The 23,615-nt window shown below is 42.0% G+C and overlaps 3 protein-coding genes across 3 annotated transcripts; 1 reads left to right on the plus strand and 2 right to left on the minus strand.

Annotated features, from left to right (window-relative positions):
- Positions 1-67: 67 nt before the first annotated feature.
- LOC140269743 (ectonucleoside triphosphate diphosphohydrolase 5-like) lies at positions 68-6,833 on the minus strand. The gene is made up of 13 exons (XM_072364717.1): positions 6,245-6,833; positions 5,885-5,964; positions 5,569-5,712; positions 5,106-5,181; positions 4,560-4,595; positions 4,102-4,190; positions 3,917-3,996; positions 3,741-3,802; positions 3,545-3,646; positions 2,777-2,920; positions 2,611-2,664; positions 1,794-1,909; positions 68-1,621 (listed from the first exon to the last, which is right to left on the minus strand). Exons 1-13 carry the CDS (start codon positions 6,684-6,686, stop codon positions 1,538-1,540), a joined length of 1,509 nt encoding a protein of 502 aa, XP_072220818.1. The 5' UTR covers positions 6,687-6,833; the 3' UTR covers positions 68-1,537.
- A 3,458-nt stretch (positions 6,834-10,291) lies between these two features.
- LOC140269826 (basal body-orientation factor 1-like) lies at positions 10,292-16,890 on the plus strand. The gene is made up of 11 exons (XM_072364807.1): positions 10,292-10,332; positions 10,406-10,658; positions 10,731-10,851; positions 12,471-12,556; positions 12,606-12,686; positions 12,774-12,854; positions 12,961-13,040; positions 13,656-13,809; positions 14,361-14,851; positions 15,026-15,130; positions 15,911-16,890. Exons 1-11 carry the CDS (start codon positions 10,292-10,294, stop codon positions 15,987-15,989), a joined length of 1,572 nt encoding a protein of 523 aa, XP_072220908.1. The 3' UTR covers positions 15,990-16,890.
- On the minus strand, positions 16,554-23,170 carry aldh6a1 (aldehyde dehydrogenase 6 family, member A1). The gene is made up of 12 exons (XM_072366103.1): positions 23,049-23,170; positions 22,529-22,573; positions 22,365-22,439; positions 21,545-21,706; positions 20,738-20,816; positions 19,842-20,144; positions 19,453-19,574; positions 18,920-19,109; positions 18,281-18,462; positions 17,987-18,166; positions 17,002-17,100; positions 16,554-16,925 (listed from the first exon to the last, which is right to left on the minus strand). Exons 1-12 carry the CDS (start codon positions 23,085-23,087, stop codon positions 16,821-16,823), a joined length of 1,581 nt encoding a protein of 526 aa, XP_072222204.1. The 5' UTR covers positions 23,088-23,170; the 3' UTR covers positions 16,554-16,820.
- Positions 23,171-23,615: the final 445 nt, after the last annotated feature.

Genomic DNA, 23,615 nt, shown 5'->3' on the forward strand with positions numbered 1-23,615 from the left:
ACTTATTTGTGTGTGTGTTTGTGTAACATTGAATTAAGAAGAATGATACAGCAAATCTAACCCAAAGCACATTTTTCATGTTTTATTAAAACATACATGTTTAGTATGCACTTATGTCACGGATTTAAAAAACAATTTACATATCGCCAGGCATCAGATTATTCATTCTGATGGACATTTCTCAGCAATTGTGCAACACAATGTTTTTTGTGATGTAAAAGCAGTTCCTGACAAATAATTTCACTAAGTTTACATTATGTATATACAGCAGTAGTAGATGAATATGTAGAATATTGAAAAGACAGCATAGGCTTAGAGAGGAGTTACACATAGAGTTCAAAAGGTAATATTGGAAAAGGATAATAAAAATACTCTACTCTTACATAAAACTTCTGTTTTTTTTTAAATATTTGTACAATTCACGAGAAAAAAAAAAGCAAATGTTGGGTAGTACTGTCAATAGGAGTGTTTATGAGCAAAAAAAGTAAAGAAGGAACACAAAATGTTTTAAGACAACTGGTGTTTACATTTTAACTTTATCCAATGGCTATAGGTTATGTTGTTGGATAAACTCTCTGGGCTTGATGAGTGGTTTTTCTATTCATAATGGAAAATACTTTTCAGACCAAGGATCCCTGCAATGTAGCCACGCTTGATAAGGTCTTTCCCACTCTAGATGAAACAAACAATACTGGCTGCACTTTAAATATACAAGCATTAATGTTACGCCTTTGCAACACTATCTGTGAGAGGCTTTTCTCCACAGTACTCTCCTTGCCCCCCTGAGTCTTGATCAATCCAACACTTCTGATGAATATATACAACTCTGTAGATGGCATCAAAGCAACTGATCATGTCTTAGCTACAATATCTGCAGTTAAAGTGTTACGTGCAATGTTGAGGAAAAGAAGCTGTATGGCTGTCAACTGCTCTCATTCTCAATCCTAACTTGTCAAAGACTAAGAGCAAATTAACAAGGGTCCTGTAAAATAATTTACTGCTAGAATGAAGAGAAACTCGACTTACAAGCATCTAGAAAGACAATAGTAGTTGCAACTCCAGAACCTACTGCACAGCGCTGCACAGCGCACACCAGGACCACAGTAAGCACCAAAATACCATGATTCCCTGCGTTGCCTCTAAACTGCCCTCTATACACTGTGCAGATAGCTGAGAAAGACATTTCGGATCAAACAACCATAAGGAATCAAAAATGTAAACGTTTCATAAAATAAAAAAATCAGCCCACCAATTATGAGCTCAACATACAGTAGAAATAGCCGGCCTTATAAAAATATAGTGATTTTCTTTTTTTTTTTTTTGGTTGTTTTGTTTTTTGTTTTTTCCAACAGTTCTTGAAGTGTTCTCAAGGGTGCTGAGGTTGAGGGTGAGATGAGGGTCGTGGTGGGTGAGGAAGCATGGTGGGACCGGGTGTATCTGCGAGGAGGCGGGCTGATCGAGGCTAGAGGGAGGGGAGGAGGCCCCACAGTGACAGACTGTCCCTCTCAGTGCCAGCTGCAAAAACTGTAAGCTGTCCTTAGTGGATGTTGAAGTTCCTGAAGAAATCAAAGGTTGCCCCGAGGGCCCAGCTTGTCTCCACATTGTTCACCTTCTTGGCGAGCTGTTGAATAAAGTGACAAAAGAAGATCTCCATTAAAACAACACGGAAATACTTTGCTAAGTCTACTTTATATTGAGTTTATACTGTGCAGACAGACACTTTTGACATGCAGCTCATCTTTTTTTGACTCCCACGTGCATTTCCCATAGTAACCCGGCTCTGAGTCACCTACCTGCAGCACAGTGCTGTCCTTGAAGCCAAAGCCCTCCTTTAGCAGGCAAGTGATATATGTCATATCCATGCAGAGGAAGGGGCTGATGGCACGGTATTTGGTCATTTTGTTGCACACTGCAATCACAAAAAGCCACAGGTTTCAGAGATGAAAATAACACATGGTTCACACGTAATTAACAAAAACTCATTTGCTTTATAAAATAATTCAATGTAAGAGTGAAAGCAAACTTTTCTAACCGCTGTGCTACATGATTAAAAGATGACCTTTTTGTTTTGTTTGGCTGCATAAACAGGGAGGTGCGAGGAGTACAACTGAGGGTCAGCACAAGGCTGCATGTGGGTGGTGGTGAGTGTGTGTGTGTGTCAGTATGTGTTAGCCTCTAGGTGGTGTGTGGCTGTCAGGTGCCCTCCCGCCTGGGCCAGGCAGAAATCTTGAGCTCAGCCGCCAGTCCAACTCAAGCTAGACTTGTTGCTCGAGACCATGTGGCAGTGTTCTCACAACACAAACAGCATTATGTAACCCACCATCATTCCTACTTGTTAAAAATGCTGTTACAGCTATCAGAAAATCAGGTTGATGAACATGGTGTGCGTTGGTTAGCAAATCTATCACATTTTGGAAAATGGTATATAGTCAGTCGCAGTTTTCTGTTAGAATATATCTTTTTATTTTTTTTTACCAACAATCTCAATTCAGAGTCACAAAAATGCGTCTGCCATTTTCCAACATGACTCTTCTGCATTTTCACATTTGTGACCCTGTTGGTTTCACACGCAGATTCATTCCTTCATAAAGTTTTCTTGTAACTTCTTACCTTCTTTGGCTTTCTTCTTAAAGTCCCTGACTTCAACCGCACCACCTCGACTGCCTTCAGTGAAGAAAACAAACGTGCAATTTGAATACCTACTTTGTGCAGGAGATTATAATTAACGTAAAGATAATGGCACTGGAAGGTGGCTCGCTGGTCTGTTCCCACTCACCAACGAGGCCGGTTTCCACAGCTCTGTCGAAGTAGTGGGAGAAAGCATAGAAAACGCTGCTGCCCTTCACTTCATACGGCTGGTCAAATAAACCTTTGACGACCCTCATGACCTCGTAGTAGCACAACTTGTAACCTGCATATCCTGAAGCAAGACAAGAGAGAAGATGTGGTTTTGTTTGAGGGAAGTGGAGGAAACAGATTTTGCGTGGAGACAGCCATGTATGGAATGCAAATGGGAGAGCTGTGAGCGTCATTACAAGGTTAACGGGCGGTTGAAACTTTGGGTTCACCAGATTATATACAAGGGAAGCCCCAGAAGGCCAAGTTTCACACGGCCTCATCTGTATGCTTGGTTCAATTGTGCCGGCAAAAACCATGTGCTGACAAGAGAGGCAGTTAGCGCAGCCCTGTTGTGCTGTCTATTTTTACCACATAATTGTGAGCGGGCCAGATCAAGCTGCTCGTTACACACGAAAAAATAACAACTCAGGGACAAGCCCGGAATCTTTTGGCTACTTGACTGTGGTAAGGGAGTGACTGCCTTATTTGTGAAGTTAACTGACAGTTTTCTTTTTTGTTTAAATACAAGGTTGACAACAGTATAATTGTTCAAGAGGGAACACAGAGAAGGAGAGGATGACAAAACATGTGTGAGATTGTATTGTACTGTACGCTATTGTACTCCAGGCTTGAGAAAGGAATGTATAGACTGCTGGACCCAAGAGACTGGGAAGGCAATCAAAACCTCAGGCAGCTTTTATCTTACCGTCTGGAATACCGCTAACTTTATAGGTGTTTCCTCCAAAAGTCACTTCTTCTCTGAACTTTTTCGGGAGGCAGGAACTTGTGAAGACTTTCCAGTCCAGTCCTGGGAAAACAAAAACAAGAAACAGCCTGAGAATTTTGAAAGCAAAGACATAGGGTGGAAACGCAAAGATGAGCACAGGTGTGAGATACTTTACCATCAGCTCCTAGTGCTCCAAGGGTTGCCAGGCGAGCGGCATATAGTCCATTTCCAAGGTAGCTATATAATGGTGATATATAATTATGTTAATTAAGTTTTTAGACAGGTATATATGATTTATTCTCACATCTCAAAAAACATATAACTTGTAAGCTTAGCTTGTAATTTATTCACCTGTGTGTGTAGAGTTCATATGTGTGGTTGAACAGGCTGAATCTAGCTGTGTAACTGGGCGGAGCAGACTGAATTGTTTTCTGTTGGAAAACAAAAAAAAAAAAGAAATGTTGTTAAGCAGCATATTTTTTGGTTGTAAAGGGTTTAGAAATTCATTTGTTTACCACGTGAAATATTTTATTCACCTTTGACTTTGGAAGGAATGTGATCTGTGTAGATCCTCCACCCAAATCGAGAATCCCCACTGTCCTCCGTGTGTTGGAGTACAAATGGCCTAAAGAAAACAAGCAAAAAGTTAAATATCTCACACTGGATCGAGGGCGCTGGCGGTGCTATGCATCACTAGTGCAACAGAGAAAGAATGCTGTATAATTTTGCATAATTATCACTAATTTTAGCTCAGACTTGTTCCTTTTGAAGTCAGTAGAATCGAAAAGATATAAAGATATGAAAATTGAATAAATCTGGTGGTAGTGTGACAAACGTGAGGAAAGATTGCTTGTTTTTGCAACCTGTTTGGTGCCAGTGATTCAAGCACATAACCACAGAAAGGAGACAAGAGTCTTTCACTGCAGGGCTTCTGTGTACACTGGAGCCTCCTAACCACTAACACCACCATAGCAAAACACAAGCAATGTCTTACCTGTAAGGAAGTTCACTGTGACCCAGGCAAGGACTCCTAAAACGGCACATGGGTGAAAATGTCCGCATTAGTCAAACCCATGAGAAGTGATAACACCTCAACAATGACGTATTTATCGTGTTTAAATGTGCTTAAGCTCACAGAATAAACTAAAAATGGCTTTTGGTAAATCTCGCCATCATTAGCAGCTTTAGTCAAAGCAACCCAAGTAATTACAGTTGACTCAGATGTAAAGTTATTGCACTCATAAAGTAGGGGATGACAAATAGCATGTGCTGTGTGATGAAATGTAACGCAGTGAGTGCCTTAATGAGCAATGTGGAGTCTCACACTAAATTAAAGGGCGTGGAGCAGCTCGCTCTCACACTGGTGTATTTATGTGCCTCAAAGAGGTAGTAACAAAACTCTTGTAAAAAGAATTACAAGAGGACTATTGTCTCTTACAGACTTAAAGCACCTGGTCAGACAATACTTAAATAAAAAATCATAAAGATTTGCATACTATACACAGTACAAATGGTAACAATGTAATGAAAGAGGAGTTACCTTCATTTGCTCCATTCATGATGGAAACACTGTCATTTGGCACATAGAAAGGGGATTCTTCAAACACCTCTTGTACCTGTGGAACAAATTCAATCCTATTTCAGTAAAGTTGAACATGAGCTGCAGTTAACAAGACTATATCAGAAAATTGAAAGGTATTAAGATTGAATTTATTCAGGCTTAAGAAGACAGACTCTGTGGGTGTTTTAGAGTGACAGATAACTGAGCCACAAACATGGCTGGAACAGCAGCATGGATAATACTTAAAATACCAAATATGGTTGCTCCACACAAGCCAGCAACAGCTGTTCTTTGCAACATGATAGCCACCAAATGGGCAGACTTGCTGCCTTTTCGTTCAGTGACACTTGTAACCACTTAGTGGTTTTCTCATCCCGTTCTCTGCTGGGACAGCTGATGTTTGTGCCAAACTGTCTGAGGGTAGAGTGAAAATGGGCCTCACCTCCTTCAGAAGGGCATTGGCTTTTTCTTCAGGCAGCAGACGCAGACCTGCTGTGGCCTTCAGGACCACGGGCGTCCTCTTCCACTCCTCCTCCGGCACTGTCTTCTTGGCAATCTTCAGTAACTGACGGATGGTGTTCCCACCCTGCAGAAGAGAGCATAAGAATTTTTTTTAAAAGTGTTTCAAATTTAAAACAAGACATTTATTCAATAAAATCCGAGTGGTTTAGTGGGTCACAGACAGTAAGCAGATATCTGATATAACTGATAATAAACAAACACACAAAAAAAAAAATTGTGCAAGCAGGCATACATACCTCTTCAGGGTTGTCCTTATATTCAGATAGTCCAGGTTTCACTGCATGGTACATTTCATTGTCCAGAACTGGCAGCTCAACTAAAAAAAAAAGAGATCATAAACAACACAGACAAAAGTCTTGAAACAAACTTGCAACAGAAAGTGCAGTTATTGTATTTCTTTTATCATCTCTGTATATTTAGACTGTGGCGCTTCACCAACATTCAGACTAAGTTTTAAAAGTCTGCTTCCTACACAGTTGAGTCAGACAGGCAAATTAAAAGTCCACTTTACACCACAGCCAATGACAGCAAACAGAGTGGGAGTCTGCAGCATGTGCAAATCGCTAGAACTGATTTAGCGCCATTCGTGCGCTTACCTGGGTCTTTCTGGATGAACTTATAGATATGGATCCTGGTGCCGGTGCTCCCAGCGTCGAACATGATCCCATAGAAAACGCGGCTGCTGGTAGGGGAGGAGGCTTCAGGTATGGGTTCGTGCACCTGAGGCTGGAGGTAAGTCTCAGCTGCAGGATGCACTACTTCGGGCACCGGGTGGAAAGCCTCTGGTATGGAGTGCACGACTTTAGGTGCCGGGTGGAAAACTTCGGGGACCTCGGGGTATGTCGGGACGCCGGACTGCGTGACTTCGGGAACTGGATTGGAGACGTCAGGGAGGAGGTTTTCCGTGTTGGCGGAGTGCTCTCTGTAGCGGTAGAAGTGGGGGATGTAACGGTGGTGCCGGTAGTAGGTCGCCTCTGCGAAGAGACTCCCGGCCAGAAGCCACACGCACAGAGTGAGGAGCAGGTTCTGCGTTGCCATCGTGTTCACAGCCTGAGAGAAAAGGCAGCTGGAGCTCAGAGGAGACTGTTGAGGACTTGTGGATGCTGGAGCAAAACGCTGACAGGGGACCTGAAGAGAGAGAGAGAGCAGTGGAGATGGAGAGATGCAGAGTGGATGCGATGCACACTCAGGACTGTCCGGTCATCTGATTACAGTATATAAAGACATAAGGGCTTGGCATGGGGCCACACCGGAGCAGCTATCCACCAATCCCGTGACGGTCCATCCCAACTCCATCTCCATCAGGAGTCCCCCACCCGCACCCCTCCCCCGCGAGCTGAGCTGAAGACTGACTACCTGCCTACCAAAAACCTTTCCCTTTTTCTGTCTTTTTTACGGAGAAAATTATTTCTGGCTAAGTTTTTCCCCTCCTCCTCTTTTACTGGATCTTCTGAAGCCCCAAAAAGTCCCCTTATGAGAGGTTTCTAAATAAGTCAAAATGAATGGCTCACGCTGAATAAAATGGTCTTTAAATACTTTTTATGATTGTATTTAAGACTTGTATTGAAGCGTGCTTCAGAAATTCCTTCTCACTTCAACTCTTTAGACTTTCAGATCTTCATAAGAGCTCAAATGTTGCCACTGCTGAAATTAGGAGTGATGTAAGTTTATGTTGGCTGTTATAAGGGCCCTTTTGATCGTTTTTATATTAATTACTGCAGTTTGTTAAAGTTAACAACTTAAGTCTTTTAATGTTTGCACTCATACTGGGATTATGCTGTACCATGCCAGAGCTACTTTATTTAAAACTCTTCATGGCTTTGTGAAGAAGACAATAAATCCCTCTATAAAAAAATGTTTTTTTAGGACGGGAAATTTGGCTTATCCAGTGGCATTTTTTTTATGTACTACTACCTCTACTCAACCATGTTTAGTAACTGTAGCCATGCATGAATAATAATTTCTAAAAATAAATCTCCTCACGATCCTGCAATAATCACGAAATTAAATCCACTGCAGCTGTGTCACCAACCTTTAAAAAAAATGCAAATGTAACCTGCTCTCCAGCTGGCATAAAACTTAAAAGAAAGTTAGCAATCATCTCACTCCCACTCATCTCTGTGTTGACCACAGGCCTTCCAAAGCAAAAATATTTAGGCTGTAAGGCACATTTCATGAGAAAATGCATGAAAAGCATGAGTAACTGTTTCTCCACTTTAGGTGGGAGTTTTTGGCGTGGTATCATAAACCATGCCGTGGTGTATCAGCTAATGCTTTCACATGCAGTCACTGGTTGCAGTGCAGGATGCAGAGGGACCGAGGATATCCCACAGCACTGCAGCACAGCCGGAAAAACTCCAGCACCTTACTTGAACTGAGATTTGTACCCGGCTGCGATATTTTTCACCCACTTTGTATCAACAGAAAGGGAGCAGAGATCTGGGAAAGAAAAAGGCGACTCGAGACACCGTTTTAACTCGTGCAAAATCTGTGGCAGAAATTGAGCTGGTTGCCTGCACGGCCAGGAGGGTAAAGGGAGGACAGAGGTCCTGTCAATGGGCACAAGAAAGGGCAGAAAGACCACGGTGAGGACAATGGTGGGAGGGTGGGGCTTGGCACCAGTGTTCACCCATCATGCCATTCCACTCCCAGGACACTCAACTTTGCAAAGCACTGTTCCAACACTGTAATTTAGACTAAAAATATTGGACTTTCTTTCCTCCTTCCTTTTTTCTAAATACTATAGCTACTTTTTAAGTCTTGTGGCTCACCAGAATGGTCGTTCTTCCCTATCAAAGTGTATAAATGCAGGACTTCTCACTGACTTGTGCCCGTTGATGTCTTTGGTTTTTAACAGGGTGATATGAATTCAATAAAATCAGACTCTACTGTCCTGTTGGAAACATCAGGTGTTTTATCTGCCTTGTCTGTTAGTTTTTAAAAATATGTCTGAGGTATGTTCAGACACATCTTGTGTGTAATTTTGCAATCAATATTCATTATGTGCAATATTTGGACAGCAGTAATCCACCTTGGGACAATTGCTGCTTCTGCCATGAATCACATAATGATTTAGTCTCCAACACACGCCCACATTTATTTTGCAACTGCAAATTTATGCAGTGGGAATTTTCGTCTAAGTGAAATGTCATAAGATTTTTAATTTTACAACAATACTTTGTAGAAACATTGGATTTCATCAAGAAGGACATGAACCTAGTGAATCACCTGGATAATTTCCAAATCCTGGTCAGATGTTCAAATAGGCATTGTTACTGGGTAAACCCATTGTAGCATAACTGTCTAAGGCATGACACAGCACATTACGAACATGCAGTGTTGAATGCAAGTTAGTTTCATTACATGGTTTGGTATTTTGTTTCAAGTTAACTGAAACCGTAAAGCACAAGAAAGGACCCCAGCTTTGTAATCTACGCTGTGCAATGTATCATTAATATGCTGCAATGTTGCCCTCAGGAATGCCATGTTTGTGGGTGTCCTACCCCAACAAGTCCATTGAAGAGACCCAAACCTTGTCATTACAATTCCAATGATAATGACAGCTTTGAAAAGCTCAGGGTTATTTTAGTTTTCTCTCCTCACTGTCATAGTAATTACCTTTAAATTTAGTCTTCAAACTCTCTTCGTGATGCCAGAGTACAGAGCGACCCTATATGATTCAGTTTACAGTAGCTACACCCAACACACTCGCAATATCTACTTTTTTCTGTACGATAAATAATCAGCTGCGGACACTCAGGCTCCTGTCTGCAAGAATCTGAACAAGATCAGTAGTTTCAGCTTGAATTACGGCCTACCTTTACATTGTTTCTGTTGGCAGCCAAATGCTTATCTTAGCAGTTTTCCCATAACTTAAACTGAAAAACCACTGCAGGCATGACAATAAAAAATACAACACATAGTTCTTTTCAGGACAACATGGACAATACTGTTGACAGGAGCCAAATGTCCCTCATGTCATCTTGTGGGAGCAGATTATGTGCAAACAGATCCTGTTTGATAGAGCCCAGCGTGAGAAAGTTGCAATTACAAGAGTGACAAATGCAGCCATTCTGCGTTAGTCCAGAGGCCGCTCAGGGGAAAGCACAATGATCTTAAGCACTCATGATCTATAGCAGTGATTGACTTAGTGAGTCCATTATCTGGAGGGAAGTCAGAGATGGAGAAACACACAGTTGCAACCACTAATACCAAATACCTGCATGACATGGCATGTCTTTTTTTGTCATGTATAGAATGACAACATGATCATCTTTATTTTATTTTACTGAAGAGACTTTTTTTTACAGAAAAAAAGAAGCTAGTCGTGCAACAGGTTCATTTATGGAATGGCAGTATATTAGAATAAATGATGGTGATTCAACGAGCTTCATAAAGTAAAAAAAATTAAAAAGAGGTCATGCGGATACAAAGCAGATAAGCCAGTGCAGCCTGTTTTTTAACGATTAACATAAAGAAAATTAAAGTTGGTTGCTAACATTTTGAGTGCGTGAGGACGCGTCCTTTCATGGGATTAACGTTACTGCGTCTCCATGGCAACAGCTCAAACAAACATTGCCGGCGCTGTATGGTCAGGTGACGGTGTACATCGCCTTCTCCTTGTTTGTGGGGTTGTTGTAGTTATGCCGACGACGAAAGCCTCCAAAGCGAAGCGGGTGAAAGGGTAGGTGTGCGCTTGTTCGTTACATTCGTCTGACACACCAGCTGTAAGCGCACTTTGTATTATTTCGTTGCAGGAAAGGAAAGAAAGACAGCAAACATGTACCGAAAGTGGACAAGGAGTCGGACGTCGAGACGGCGAGAGTCAACGCCGCTCTGTGGGAGCTGAGGTTAAAGGTCAGCGAGCAGGACGTGGCAGAGTATCGGCAGGAGAGCCACAAATTGGCACTCGCCAATGAGCATATCACCAATCAATTGTACTGCGTGGAGAAGAGCTCCATCGATATGACTGGTTACTGGCAAAAAGAGGTTGCAGCTAAAGAGGAGAAGGTCGGTAAGTCTCTACATGAGTGCACGAACAACGTGTGATAGAAGTGTGTAACCAAATGATGCTCTAAACAGATCACCATGCTGCGGGAGGGCCTCAAAAAACAAGAAGCGCTGTCACTGGAGGAGAAGAACAAGCTGGTGAGTTCAAAGACATGCAACCTGAGGTGTAATTTAGTCCACATAACAGAGCCAAGCTAACATGTTCAGTTGATGTACAATGAAATTACAGATGCATCCCCTCAAGTCACTCAAAGAAAGCCATTAAACCAAAAACAACATGATCCTTTCGTTGGCTAAATACAGGAAGGCAGGAGAAACAGGGAGCTGTGGCCAAACAGAGCATAATAAGGATGTGAAGGGCTTTGCATCTGCCAGGTTTTAGATGCTGTTGAAAATAAGGCAAAGCAGTTAAATTAAATACTATATTATTGGTGACCTCATATAGTTCCTGAAGTGCATTTATTGAGTCAGACTGGGCCAGTTTGCTACAGTTCCACCTGTTGAGTTGTAATGGAGGTCTCTGGAGAAATGTGGACAAAAAGAGTTTCATCCCATCCCCTCAATCCAGTCCTTACTCTAGGTTTCCTAATGTTAATGAGTGGGCCGATCTTAAATAAATGTAATTGATACTCGCCTGAAAAAGCTGAAAAAGCGTTGAATAAAAACGAAAACCTTGCAACACAAAAAAAGCTTTCTTTCATAGCAGACAGTGACTGTGATTCATGGTGTGCATCTTAAACCTGTAGCATCTCAAAAATGTGCTGTGCTGTCTCTTAACAGCTGTCTTGTGTGTAATTATGCTGGCATTCATTATGTTTTCAAATAACAACAACCAAACAAAGAGACCATAAAATAAAAAAACAAAGCCTCACATTCCGAGTTACGTGGTCTATTGTTATTTTAATCCACATCAGTAGCCACAGGGGGAAAAAAAAAAACAGAAAAGAAGAAGAAGCATAATTTAAAGGCGCTTAGTCGGGAAAAGGCTGTCACAGTGCTGGTCTTGATGTGTTAACCATACTTCGTTAGTCTAGAATGCCACTGTATGTTGCATAACATAAACCAAAGTAACTCATACCCTCACTGACCCCTCTTCCCATACTTAAGCCCAAACTATCAAACTTACGAGAAAAAGCCAAGTGACAAAAAAGAAACTGAAAAACCTGCTTGCAGCTGTTTTCCATCTTCCAGCCTTTACTTCACGATAGTAAAATCGAGTCCAATAAGCTTCTGAGGATGAAAAAGGTCTGGACCAACTTGAAACAGCCCTATTTCAGACATGTATAGAGCTGTCACATATGTCCAAGTTAGGGGGAAAATATTGCGCTTGTCTCCAAAGACTTGCTGTTCGCAGCCTTTTTGACTTTGTAAGGGGATAAAATGGTTCACTGTGAAAATGAAACGACGCTGTGAAACACGAGAAGCGATTATTCTGTGTAGACACAGGACAGAGAACAGACAGATGCAGGCGAGTTCTCATTTGAAATGGTTAGATCTGTTTGGAAATGTCACCAGTTGATAGATTGTAGATGGTGGAGATTAGAAGACGCAAACCAGTTTGTGTAAATAAAGCTGCACTGATGGAAAGGAACATTTTCAGAGTTATCTGAAGAATAACAATTAGGCCTGAAGTTGTAATCAAATGGTTGATAACCTCTCATTTAGTCATCATCTCCATGTTTGTGGGTGTGTGTGTGATTCTTGTCTTTCATGACTTTGGTCACTTTGTCACATTTTTGCTTAGTCGGGCTTTTCCACAGTAGCATCTTGAGACATTTAACATGACTGATCTGTGCTGAAGTTGGCTTGCAGAAGAGTTTACCATCATGAACCCTGAAGTCGTGTCTCTTCCACAAGCTGCACTTGAGCCCCTTTTGCAGCGGCTGCAGTATAGATCGGTTTGTGCATTTCTTTTTAATGAATGCGATTTGCCAAATGTTTGTGAAGACCAGAGACTTCAACCTGATCCAGGACAGAATGAGGGAAATGGAGGAGCGGGAAGCCCAAATGGAGCAGGAACTCAGCGATGTGAGGAAATCAGAAAACAGATGAAAGGCTTTTGTTATTGAGGATGTCAGAATGCAGCTGACAATCGTGCCTTTTTTACTTTTGTAGATGCGAGAAAGTATGGATATTGCTGACAAGGAGCACAAAGAAAAGCTAAACAAAATGGGAGAAAAATTCTTCAAGGAAAAGGTATCAAGTCTAACAGTCTTTGTGGATAGATGAGAAAAGATGGGGGAAAAAAAGCTTTTCATATTCAAAGTGGAAGAGGAGTGAAATGAGTACATTTCTGCTGCAGGCATGCCTGGAGAGGGAAGTGATGGAACGATGCAAGATAGAGATAGCCATGTTGAACCAGGACCACCGTGGAGTTGTGGCGTGAGTGTGTTTCCGCTGCTGTGTTAAAACTTAATTTTATCCTTTAAGCTGCTCTGTCATGCAGAATGCAAAGGAAAAATAATTACTCGCGTGAAGTGTTGATGTTTATGTGTATAACCAGAAATAATGTTATTTTCTTGACCGCACTGGTACGTCACATGCATTCTAGTGTATATCACCTTTGCCAACGATCACATCCTCGGCCATCTCAAAAATGGCCTGCATGAAGGAGAGAGTAGAGCAAGTCTGGAAGATGATAGTTTATTACTTTTGAGGCCATAGGATATGTACCCTGCCTCTGCTGTGCTATTTATACAGCTCATAAAACATCAACATTGATACTGGTGTGGCTTTGCTGGTTTGGTTTTAGTGTCAGTAATTGATTTAATTTTGAACACAAGTCAAACACAACAATCCATTATATTTGGTTTTCTCTATAAGACTTTATTGAGAAAAACAAACATATTCAAAGCCTCTACACACCTTGTTTTATTCTACTTAAGCGACCACGTGCAGGATAAAATTAACCCACAATGTGTGCAATGTCAGAAGTCAAAAAGATGTGTTCACATTGGGGGGAACATGTTCTCAGTGGCTCTTTTGTTTGTCTTGTTAACCATTTAGGCAGTTGGAAAGTGCCTTGCATGCTGCATTCATGGAGCATGATCGCCTAAATGAATCATTGAAGAATACCATGGAGGCGACAGAAGAGTTTAAAAAACTGACACATTCACTGACTGAGGAAAACATCTCGCTGGCGCTTGACAAGGTGTGTTTGAACTGAAGGACAACAAACATCAGTGTACTATTAAACACCAGTCCTTGGGAAGAGAGTATTTATCTCCAAAGTCATTTCGAGTTATGAAACACTTGTCAGATCCGTGCAGAATATATTTCAGGTGGTTTTTCCCTTGTGTTGTTTACTTGTGCTGACCGGGTGTATTTTGCTTGTGGTCTTACTCCCCCCCGACCTCCTGACTACTATCCAGCCTCTCAGTGGTCAGTGGTTGCGGTGAGTTTCCACTGGTGTCCGGGTTCAAATTCAGTGGCTTGTCCCCTGCAGATTTCTGGCACTGATTGCTTAAGATAAATAAATATTGGGTGCATTAATCTTCCCTTGATGATGACAGCAAATCAAGAGAGTAAATCCACTTTGCTAATGCTTTGACCACTCACTCAGCAGTACAGGCTACAACTCAAATAATTTCTTTTCCACTTCTACATAGGTATGAAAACGTAGGGACTTTCCAAAGTAAGCTTTGCCCCCCCCCCCCCCCCCCCCTCCATTTAACCACTCTGCTCCTATACCTTCTCACCCAGGAGATGCTTGAGTCGATGGTAAAGAAGAATGTAGCCCAGATGGAGGTAAAAAAAAAGAAGCTTTCTGAACTCATGGCCAAAGTTGCTTCCCTCGAGAAGACCCTGAACCTGAAAGAGGAAAAACTTGAGCAACAGGAGAAGCAGCAGAAGATGAACCTGGTCACCATCGAGGCCAGCCAGGTAGAGTTAGACAAACTGCGGGAAGTCCTCGCCATGCGAGAAAAGGAGATGCATCACGTGAAGCAGGTGGCAAGCACCATTGTAAAGAAGCGCACAGAGCTGGAGGAGTTCTTCCATGAAGTGCTGAATCATGTGAGGGAGCAGATTGTTGCCAGCAGAATTCGGTACAAACAGGAGGCACTGCAGGATTATCGTCGGAGATTTAGAGAGGCCACAGCAGGAAAGATAAAGTTCCCACCCATCCGCACCTTCCATAAAAATATCTACAGTACCAACTCTGTCTATTCAGACATGGAAGCGGCTTCAGAATGGTAGATCTTTTCTATGACTAGTTTTGCCCGTTGTAATTCCTCATTTTTGTTTAAACATGCAGCTTATTCAGTGGTAAATTGAACTTATTGCGATTCATCCTAATGCAAGCTATACTGGATAACAATGTGTACTAAGAGAGAAAAGTATTCTGATGGATTTTCTGTGGTTTGAAGGTCTCATCCCTCAGGCACTGAAGTTCAACTCTCAGATCTGACTTGGGAACAAAAGGAACAAGTGCTCAGCCTTCTCTTTGCTAAAATGAATGGACAGAAGGAAAGGTAATGGGGCATGCTAATAACTGGCTCAGGTTTGACTTAGCAGAAGCTTTGCTGGTTGTTTTGCTTACTGACTTCATCCCAGATAAAACATTAAAATCCATTCGTAATCCTCTAAAAAAGAACACTGAAACTTCTGCATCAATTAACTGAAGAACAAAGTGCAGTGACACCATGCAGTTAGCCCAGGCTGAACCTCTGCTGACTCCTCCCTCTTTTTAATGTTTTAAACAGCCATTTTCTCAGTAGAAGAGGATACCATAAAACATAAGTTAGGCTTCGACCAATTTTCTTTTCCATCCAGCTGCCTAAAAAGAATGAAGAAAGAGTCTGGGCACAATAGTAAAAATAGGCCCGGCCACAAAGTCGTGTGCTTGGAAACAAACATCTGGTCACGTCGATTTTCTTCCAGCCTATTGGTCCTTCACGTGCACCAACAGTTTATTTTGTTCTTTGAACACTTGTGGTCAGAGAGCAGCTGGTAACATGATTTTCAGAAAAAAGTGAGCAGGGGATGTGCATGTAGGGTACAAGGCAGGCAAGGGGATAAGTATATTCATGTTAGCGGTGGTCTGGCACCGAGTCCAGCAGAATAACATAGAACATTTGGCAAAAGAAGATGGTCAGTAAGCAGTATCCAAATCTGTGAGCATTGTGTTGACCCAAATCGACCCTATTTAAGGGAGGCTATCAACCCGAGCAAAGAGACATCAATGTGCCATAAAACATGCTTTTTCACTACAGCGTCCTGTATTTAACTGCAACTCTGCATTTTCCTGATAGGAAAGTTTGCCAGCATCTGGATTTGCGTGCCTCCTCTGAAAAGCAGAAGAGCCTCAATGACACGGACGTTGCAGAGTAAGACGCAAAAAGAATGGACGAGAATAAAAGTTGTACCTCATCCTTTCAATTTAGAAGCCTACGCAGATTTATTGGTCCCACATTGCATGTATAGTTGAAAAAGCCCCAGCTGTGAGAACATCATTGCCTACATGTAAATTATCAAGACGGTTGCATTTTAGTGTTGCATAATGAGGACTGTCTTCCAGAATTAGAGAGGAGCTCTGTTCAGCGACCATCCTTTCCTGTCCATTCTGCCCTCAAGCCCAAACAGCCTTCGGGGTATGCACACCACGTGACCTCAGTGTAGCCTCTACACAGAACATCTTACTTTGAACCGTTTGCCTTTGCTTTGTATGCTTCCAAAGACAGTCAGTGATGAACACAGAATACCACGTGCGATTGTGCTTATTTAAAATAGTTTACCATGCATGTATTTATGGTGTGTCAGCATGTTGTTTCATCCATAAAGCTTTTTTGAATCTCTTTCACTATTTACCAGAAGGGTTGTATCTCCATACAAAATTTTTTTAAAAACATGTGTCCATGGTAACCTATACTTGTGGGGTTTATACACAAAAAAAAGTAAGAACAAGAGTTTTAATAGTCGTGTTGTATTTTAGGACCTGACATTGATCCAAGAATGTGCCTCATCTGTGCAGATCTTTTGCACCTAAATTACCAGAGGGGTGGACATTTACACAGTCTCGATATATACAGATCAAATATAAAGCCTTAAAAAGGGGTGGTGCTATTTATACACTATTCTTAATAAACATATACTGAAAATCTTTTTTCATGAGGAAGAAAGTCGCTTTAAGTGTCCTCTGAGGCTCTTCGGAGGATGGAGTATTTATCGTCCCATTGTTGGCATGGTAACAGCAGGACTTTTCAAGGTGGCATCTTCAGCTTTCCATTGTGAGGTGACAGTTTTGATTTGAGTGTAGAATTGTATGCCCTAAAGAGACAAAAATAAAACAATTACAAAAAAAAAAACCTTCAACGATTAAAAAAAGTGTTTCCTTCGTGCTTACTTGTTTCCCATAGAAGTTCATATCTCCTCTGAACGATCCTCTTGATCCAGTAAAGGAGAACATTGGCAGAGGTACAGGGATGGGTACATTGACTCCAACCTACAAATAACAAGTACCGTTCCTTTCATTTCCATAAGTGCAAGCTTTGTAAAACAATTCAGAGATCCTAAATTGCTAGGATGAGTGAGAGGCGGCTGATGAAAGATGTGGTGCGTGCACGCTGTTTAAAAAAAAAAAAACAAGACTACATGATCGCACTAAACAAAGCTAAACCTGTGGCTTACATTTGCTGTTTTTGAAAGCAGAGTATGCTCTTATGATAGGGAGGAAAAAGTAAATAAAACATTTTGTTATGATGGCTGTAGAGGCATGCTTGGTTTAGATTGTTTGAAACAGCGAGAATAAGTTTGGGCACACGAAGGCCTTTTGGCAAAGGTGCATGGAGTGAAAAGAAAAACAGAAAGAAAAGTAGATGTTTGTTGCACAGAGGTTTGGAGAGGAGTGCAGCACATGGCCTGCACAACATTCCCCGACATGTGAACAGCAAACACAGGGCATAACTAGGCTCCACAGGCAAACAAACAGGGTAAAGGCTGACCGTATTTATGCTGTTGAACAGGACACTAGGAATCCCTTTTGAGTTTTAATTTAAGATTTCCCCTCCCTCTCCGAGTGTTACCTGGAAATATGTTTCTATACCCCCGTTTTTCTTTACAGACACATATTTGCTGTAGCTATTTGGAGCCTCAGACGCAGGGGAAGTGGAGAGAAGGGGGTTGCCCGAGGTGTGTATTTAGGGTTTAGAAGCAAACAAGGGGATACGTGACATGGAAAATAATTGTTTTGTTTATTTTAAACGCGAAGATTTTCAAACAGAACTGTGATGTGCTCCCTGCCCGAGATGCTGCACAGACATGACAGAGGGATGTGAATGCCTCCTTTCTACCCAAACAGAGGAACACATTTGGAGGCTGCCGCCACTCACCTGGCCCACGTCCACCTCATGAGTGTATTTGCGTGCTGTGGCACCATTTGTGGTGAAGATGGCTGTGCCGTTGCCATAAGGGTTCTTGTTGACCAAACCGATGGCATCATCGAGAGAGTCTGCCTCAAGAACAACCAGCACAGGTCCGAAGATCTCCTCACTGTAGCACTTCATTTCAGGCTGTGAGAGCACAAAAGATACACTTTTACTTCTACTAACTGCAGAGTTATTTCTAAATGGCACTCAAACACAATCAGCTCTGTTGTCTGCACATAAAGACAAAAATCCACATACTCTGACACCGCTGATGACGGTGGGTCCTACAAAGTTCCCATTCTCATAACCCTTGACCTTGACGTTTCGGCCATCCAGAAGCAGCTTGGCTCCTTCTTTCACACCACTCTGGATGAGACTGCAAACTCTCTCCTTGGCCTGTGGAGAGATCAGTGGCCCCACATCTGCACCAGGCTGGTCCCCTAGCAGGGCCCCAAAAACAATGAGGTTTTAAGTTACATGCCACTGTACAACAGAGACGCTGACATCCAGATACTTCTTTCGCCACAAACACTCCAAAGCTGGGACAAGGAGCGCCCTGAGGCACTCCCACCAAAATGTATACTTGCTGGTTTCCTGTGCTACTCAAATTTAACTCTGTATCACTATAAACAGGGAGAATCATTTTTCATTTTACCTCACATCAACTTATTTCTCAAAGGATTTTGGTGGTCTAAACCGCCATTTAGGTCTGGACCACAGTTCTGGCCACAAATTTGCAGCATGACTGACTCAAAAACCTCTTTCTCCCAGATGATTCCAAGAGCGAGAGGTGAGGTTAGGGCGGCGTGGGTGGCCCCAACAAGACTAAGCCAAAGGCCTTTGGGAGAACAAGCTCAGGAGAGACTAAGGTAAAGGGCAAGTTGATGGGCGTGGTACCTGCATTCACTCGCAGAGCCTTGGCACGCTCCACCAGCTCCGGCAGCCAGCTCCGTGCCTCGCCCACCAGGATGGCTGTGGACAGAGCCATACAGCGCTGTCCCGCTGCCCCAAATGCTGCGCCCACAAGCTGGTTCAGTGTGTTCTCCTTGTTGGCATCAGGCATCACCACACCATGGTTCTTGGCGCCCTGTAGTATACACAAAGCGGTAAGCTTTCTGCCGTTTGATCTTCACTTACAGCAACTGGTTAGTCACGAGTAGGAACAGGATATCGGGGAATTCTAACCAACCAACAAACTTGTTTAACAGTTTAGTTCACATGACCTCAATTCAAAATAAATCAAACGTGAACACACAACTGCAGTCTGATTTACACTTTCCCTTGTCTGTGGATTTAACAATTACTGCAGGAGAAAGAGCAAGTTAAAAAAATAAGTAAATATCAGAATAGGTTGACCAATGCTGCCACCTTCTGGACATTTAAAGTACGTTTCAAACATTAAACTTGTTTTTCCTTATCGTTTCACTCACCATGTTGGACTGAACCCTTTTGCCATTTTTAGAGCCCCTCTCATAAATATATTCTCCAGCTTGATTTGAGCCCACAAAGCTGATTGCCTTGATAGCTGGATGGTCACAGATGAAATTCACAGCTGTGGCAGAGAGGAAGTAACAAAACTTAAAGTTATTTCAAAATATCTGTTAATTAATAACTTCTGGCTTGTCAAATATTGAGAGATACAGAAGATTAAGGAATAATCAAGTGCTGAAACTATTGGACAGCACTGTGTGCTTTAGCAAAAATAATTTGTGTCAACAGAAAAAAAGGTGTGCAAGGTCTATAAACGCTAAAATAACCATGCTTCTATAGTAATGTTAAACAACCTTTGTCCTGTTAATGTTCCGAGGCCAACGCTTACCATCGTGTTGGCCATGTATGATGTTGAGGGTGCCGTCCGGAGCACCAGCGTCCTGCAACATCTTAGCCAGCAGCATAGTGCAGGTTGGTACCCGCTCTGAAGGTTTCAGCAGGTACGTGTTGCCACACACCATTCCCATAGGGAACATCCACAAAGGGATCATGGCGGGGAAGTTGAAGGGAGCGATGCCAGCACACACCCCAATGGGCATACGGTAGGTGTAAGTGTCCATGTCTTTGGTGATGGATGGCAGAGTCTCACCGAGCATCAGTGAGGTGATGCTGCACGAATGCTCCACAACCTCTGCAAAGGAGAGGTACGAAGCAAACACATCGTGTAACACATGCATTCATTCATTCATCAAGTACGACAGAGTACAGACAACTAATTTTTTTCCTTTGTTAGTTATGACAACACGATTCCTGATATTAATTCTCTAAAAATCGTCACATTTCAAACATAGAATAGTTCAAATTAAAATAGGTTTAACACCTACAGAAATATTGATTAAAAATGCCGGTATAATGGCAAAACTGCACTATTAACTGGTATAAATTCAAAAAAAATATTTGAATCCAACTATTTAAACTTTGTCTAAATATTAAAAACTTCCCTTGAATCGGATGGAAAACCAAAGCCTTCTGAAAGGCTTTTCATCTGAGATGATTAACAGTCTCTCTGAGCAAACCAAACGAAATGACAATGCGCTGCAGATATTTTGTGGTCTCAATCATTCAACAAGGTCATACAGTGGGCCACCCTTTGTTTTGAGTGTCTCATTGGATAGAATTACTCATTAACTTCCATATGTAAAAAGGTAATTATTTGGCTACGTGTTGTCCTTCGTCAAGCACCGTGTGCGTGTGTGTGTGTGTGCGTGTGTCAGATGTGCTTACGCAATCCTCTGAACACGTCCCCCTCTGCATCTGCAAGGGTCTTGCCCTGCTCCACTGTGATAGACTTGGCAAGTTCTTTCTGAAATACAAGCAGACATTTGTGTCAGTCGAGAGTTTTCAGCCGAAGAGCTGATACGGTTTCTTAAATGTTTTTTCTCTGAAGTATCAATATCAAAAGTAAACAGAAGATTTGACTTAAAGCTACATGCCACTGTAACACAGACACTGACATCCAGATACTTCTTTCGCCACAAACACTCCCTGAGGCACTCCCACCAAAATGTATACTTGCTGGTTTCCTGTGCACTACTCAAATTTAACTCTGTATCACTATAAACAGGGAGAATAATTTTTCATTTTACCTCACATCAACTTATTTCTCAAAGGATTTTGGTGGTCTAAACCGCCATTTAGGTCTGGACCACAGTTCTGGCCACAAATTTGCAGCATGACTGACTCAAAAACCTCTTTCTCCCAGATGATTCCAAGAGCGAGAGGTGAGGTTAGGGCGGCGTGGGTGGCCCCAACAAGACTAAGCCAAAGGCCTTTGGGAGAACAAGCTCAGGAGAGACTACGGTAAAGGGCAAGTTGACGGACGTTAACCAAATTAAATGACAATGCGCTGTAGATATTTTGTGGTGCAATTAATATTTCATCATAGTAATAGTCTCAATCATTCAACAAGGTCATACATCATAGATAATGCTTTAACACAATAAGGCTAAGTTGAACATTTTGTTGTGCTACATGATAAAGCTCATATTTTCAGTTTTAGTGCACCCGTCGCTCTCTGATCCTTTCACTTACAATGTTGTCCTTGATAAGCTGCTGATAGCGCAGAAAGATCTGCTGCCGAGCCAAGATGGAGGTCTCGGACCAGGAGTGGTAAGCTCTTGAGCACGAGTCAGTGGCAGCTAACATCTCCTCCTGAGTGGCTTTGGGTACACGGGCAATTACCTCATTGGTAGCCTGCAAAGCAGGAAAACAGGTGGCAATCAAGATGCGTCCATTTAATATTACACACAAAAGACTGATCAGTTTCAGTTAGCTGAAGATGCACCAAGTCCACCAACTGATATGCAACAGGTAATATTTTAATATCATGAATCTAATCTAATCTAATAATCAGTCAAAATAGAGATTGCTACACTGGTTATTTTACCAGAAGAAACCAGTTTGCTCCAATAATAAAACACACATATTATGTCACATGTTACAGATTAACCCATTCAGATCAGATGTGTGTGCTTCTGCCTTTCAGAGCCACCGTTTGTACACCTGTCATCATTTTACAGACAGGCAACCGGGTGATCATTTCTTTTTAGTATTGATGAACATAAAGGCCTTGTCAATAATTTACCATGAAAGCAGACAGTTTAACCTCTTCAGTGGGTTTCATTTAATATCTATTAATTCTTCAGAGGCTGAGAAATAAAGATTTTACTGTAAAGTGTCAATTCTGTCATGGCTGTTTTTAATCTATGCTTTGAAACGCTGCCTTAGGTCTGAATGGCTCAGTATGAGCAAAACCATAGCTTCAAAAGCATGGCAACTTATTGTGAGGCTCTTCTAAGTGGATGTCAGATAATATGGTGCTTAATGGTCCGGGATTAGGTGAAATACTTACAGGATTGTGAATATCCAGCCATTCTGAGGACTTGGATTCAACAAACTTCCCATCGATGAAAAGTTTAACAGTCGGCTGTGAGGAGACATATTGCGCTGTTATCTCAGAATAACAGTAAACATTCATTCCAGATAAACGATTATGGGCACACTGGCTTCACTCACCACTGAGGAGGAGGAGTAGCCCATTCGGCCAACTTTAAGTGGGACCTGATAAAGAAACACAGCAAGGAGTCAAATAATCAAATGCAGTGTTTATTATTTATCTATTGACAAACTATCACCATTCTGGTTTACATATTCGGTCAAATATGCACATAACCAGTTGCTTCCAGCTGCAGCTAGTTGGCCTTCCGGATTAATAAACAACTACCAAGTGTGGACTTGTGAAAAGGGGACAAAGTCAAGCTGACAGAGAATGAATTCAGATCAGCCTGCAGGTGTCCTGTGGGGTTTCTTTGTGCTTAAATGTAACTAAACACTCAGTGTTCACAAATAAAGTTTCCTCATCGAGAAGGCAACAGCCAAGCCTCATAATTCCTGAGGAAACAAGTTAATCCCATCTCTGTGGGGCAATCCAGGCATAAATCCTGCAGCACATGACACTTGCACTTTGTAAACAAATGCAGCTGACCTGCCAATGCCACTTGCATTTAAGCAGATTGTAACACTTTTTAAAGCTCACCTTAGTCCTCAGCACTGATCTTAATGCTGTTGTCGCCATGGTGGTGAGATGATGCGCCTTTCACGTCCTGATTTGACTATCGCCGCAGGTTGCACCGTGGACAGCAGAAGATAGTGCTCAGGCTCCTCCTTCAGATATCAACTACCTGCGGGCGGGCTCTGAGGAAAACTGAGACTCATGATTGGCTCAAAACTCGCACTGCCATAAAGAAGCGCAACGTCATTGGTCACTTCAGTGAGCCTTATGTCCAATCGCTTTCTTATATATTATATAATCCCGCCTTAGCTATGTAACACGACTAACTATTGGATGAAAATAAATTAACCACCCTCCTTTCTTTTAATCAGGAAGTTGTGTAACTTTGAGCTGATCTGTGACCGAGAGCACCGTTAAATAGTAAACGCTCTGAGTTATCTGTCTCCCAGCAGAATTATGTCTACTTGACCTTTTTAGTTACCGTACAGGCCGAGACCTTACACTGAAATGTGTCCTCTGAGAAAGGAGTGCAGCTTATCCTGAAAAAAAGCTTTAACAATGCACTTGACGTTAGGTTATCTTGTCAAGGTA

Source organism: Leuresthes tenuis, unplaced genomic scaffold (assembly GCF_036924035.1).
Source record: "Leuresthes tenuis unplaced genomic scaffold, fLeuTen1.0.hap1 SCAF_15, whole genome shotgun sequence".
Lineage (NCBI taxonomy): Eukaryota > Metazoa > Chordata > Actinopteri > Atheriniformes > Atherinopsidae > Leuresthes > Leuresthes tenuis.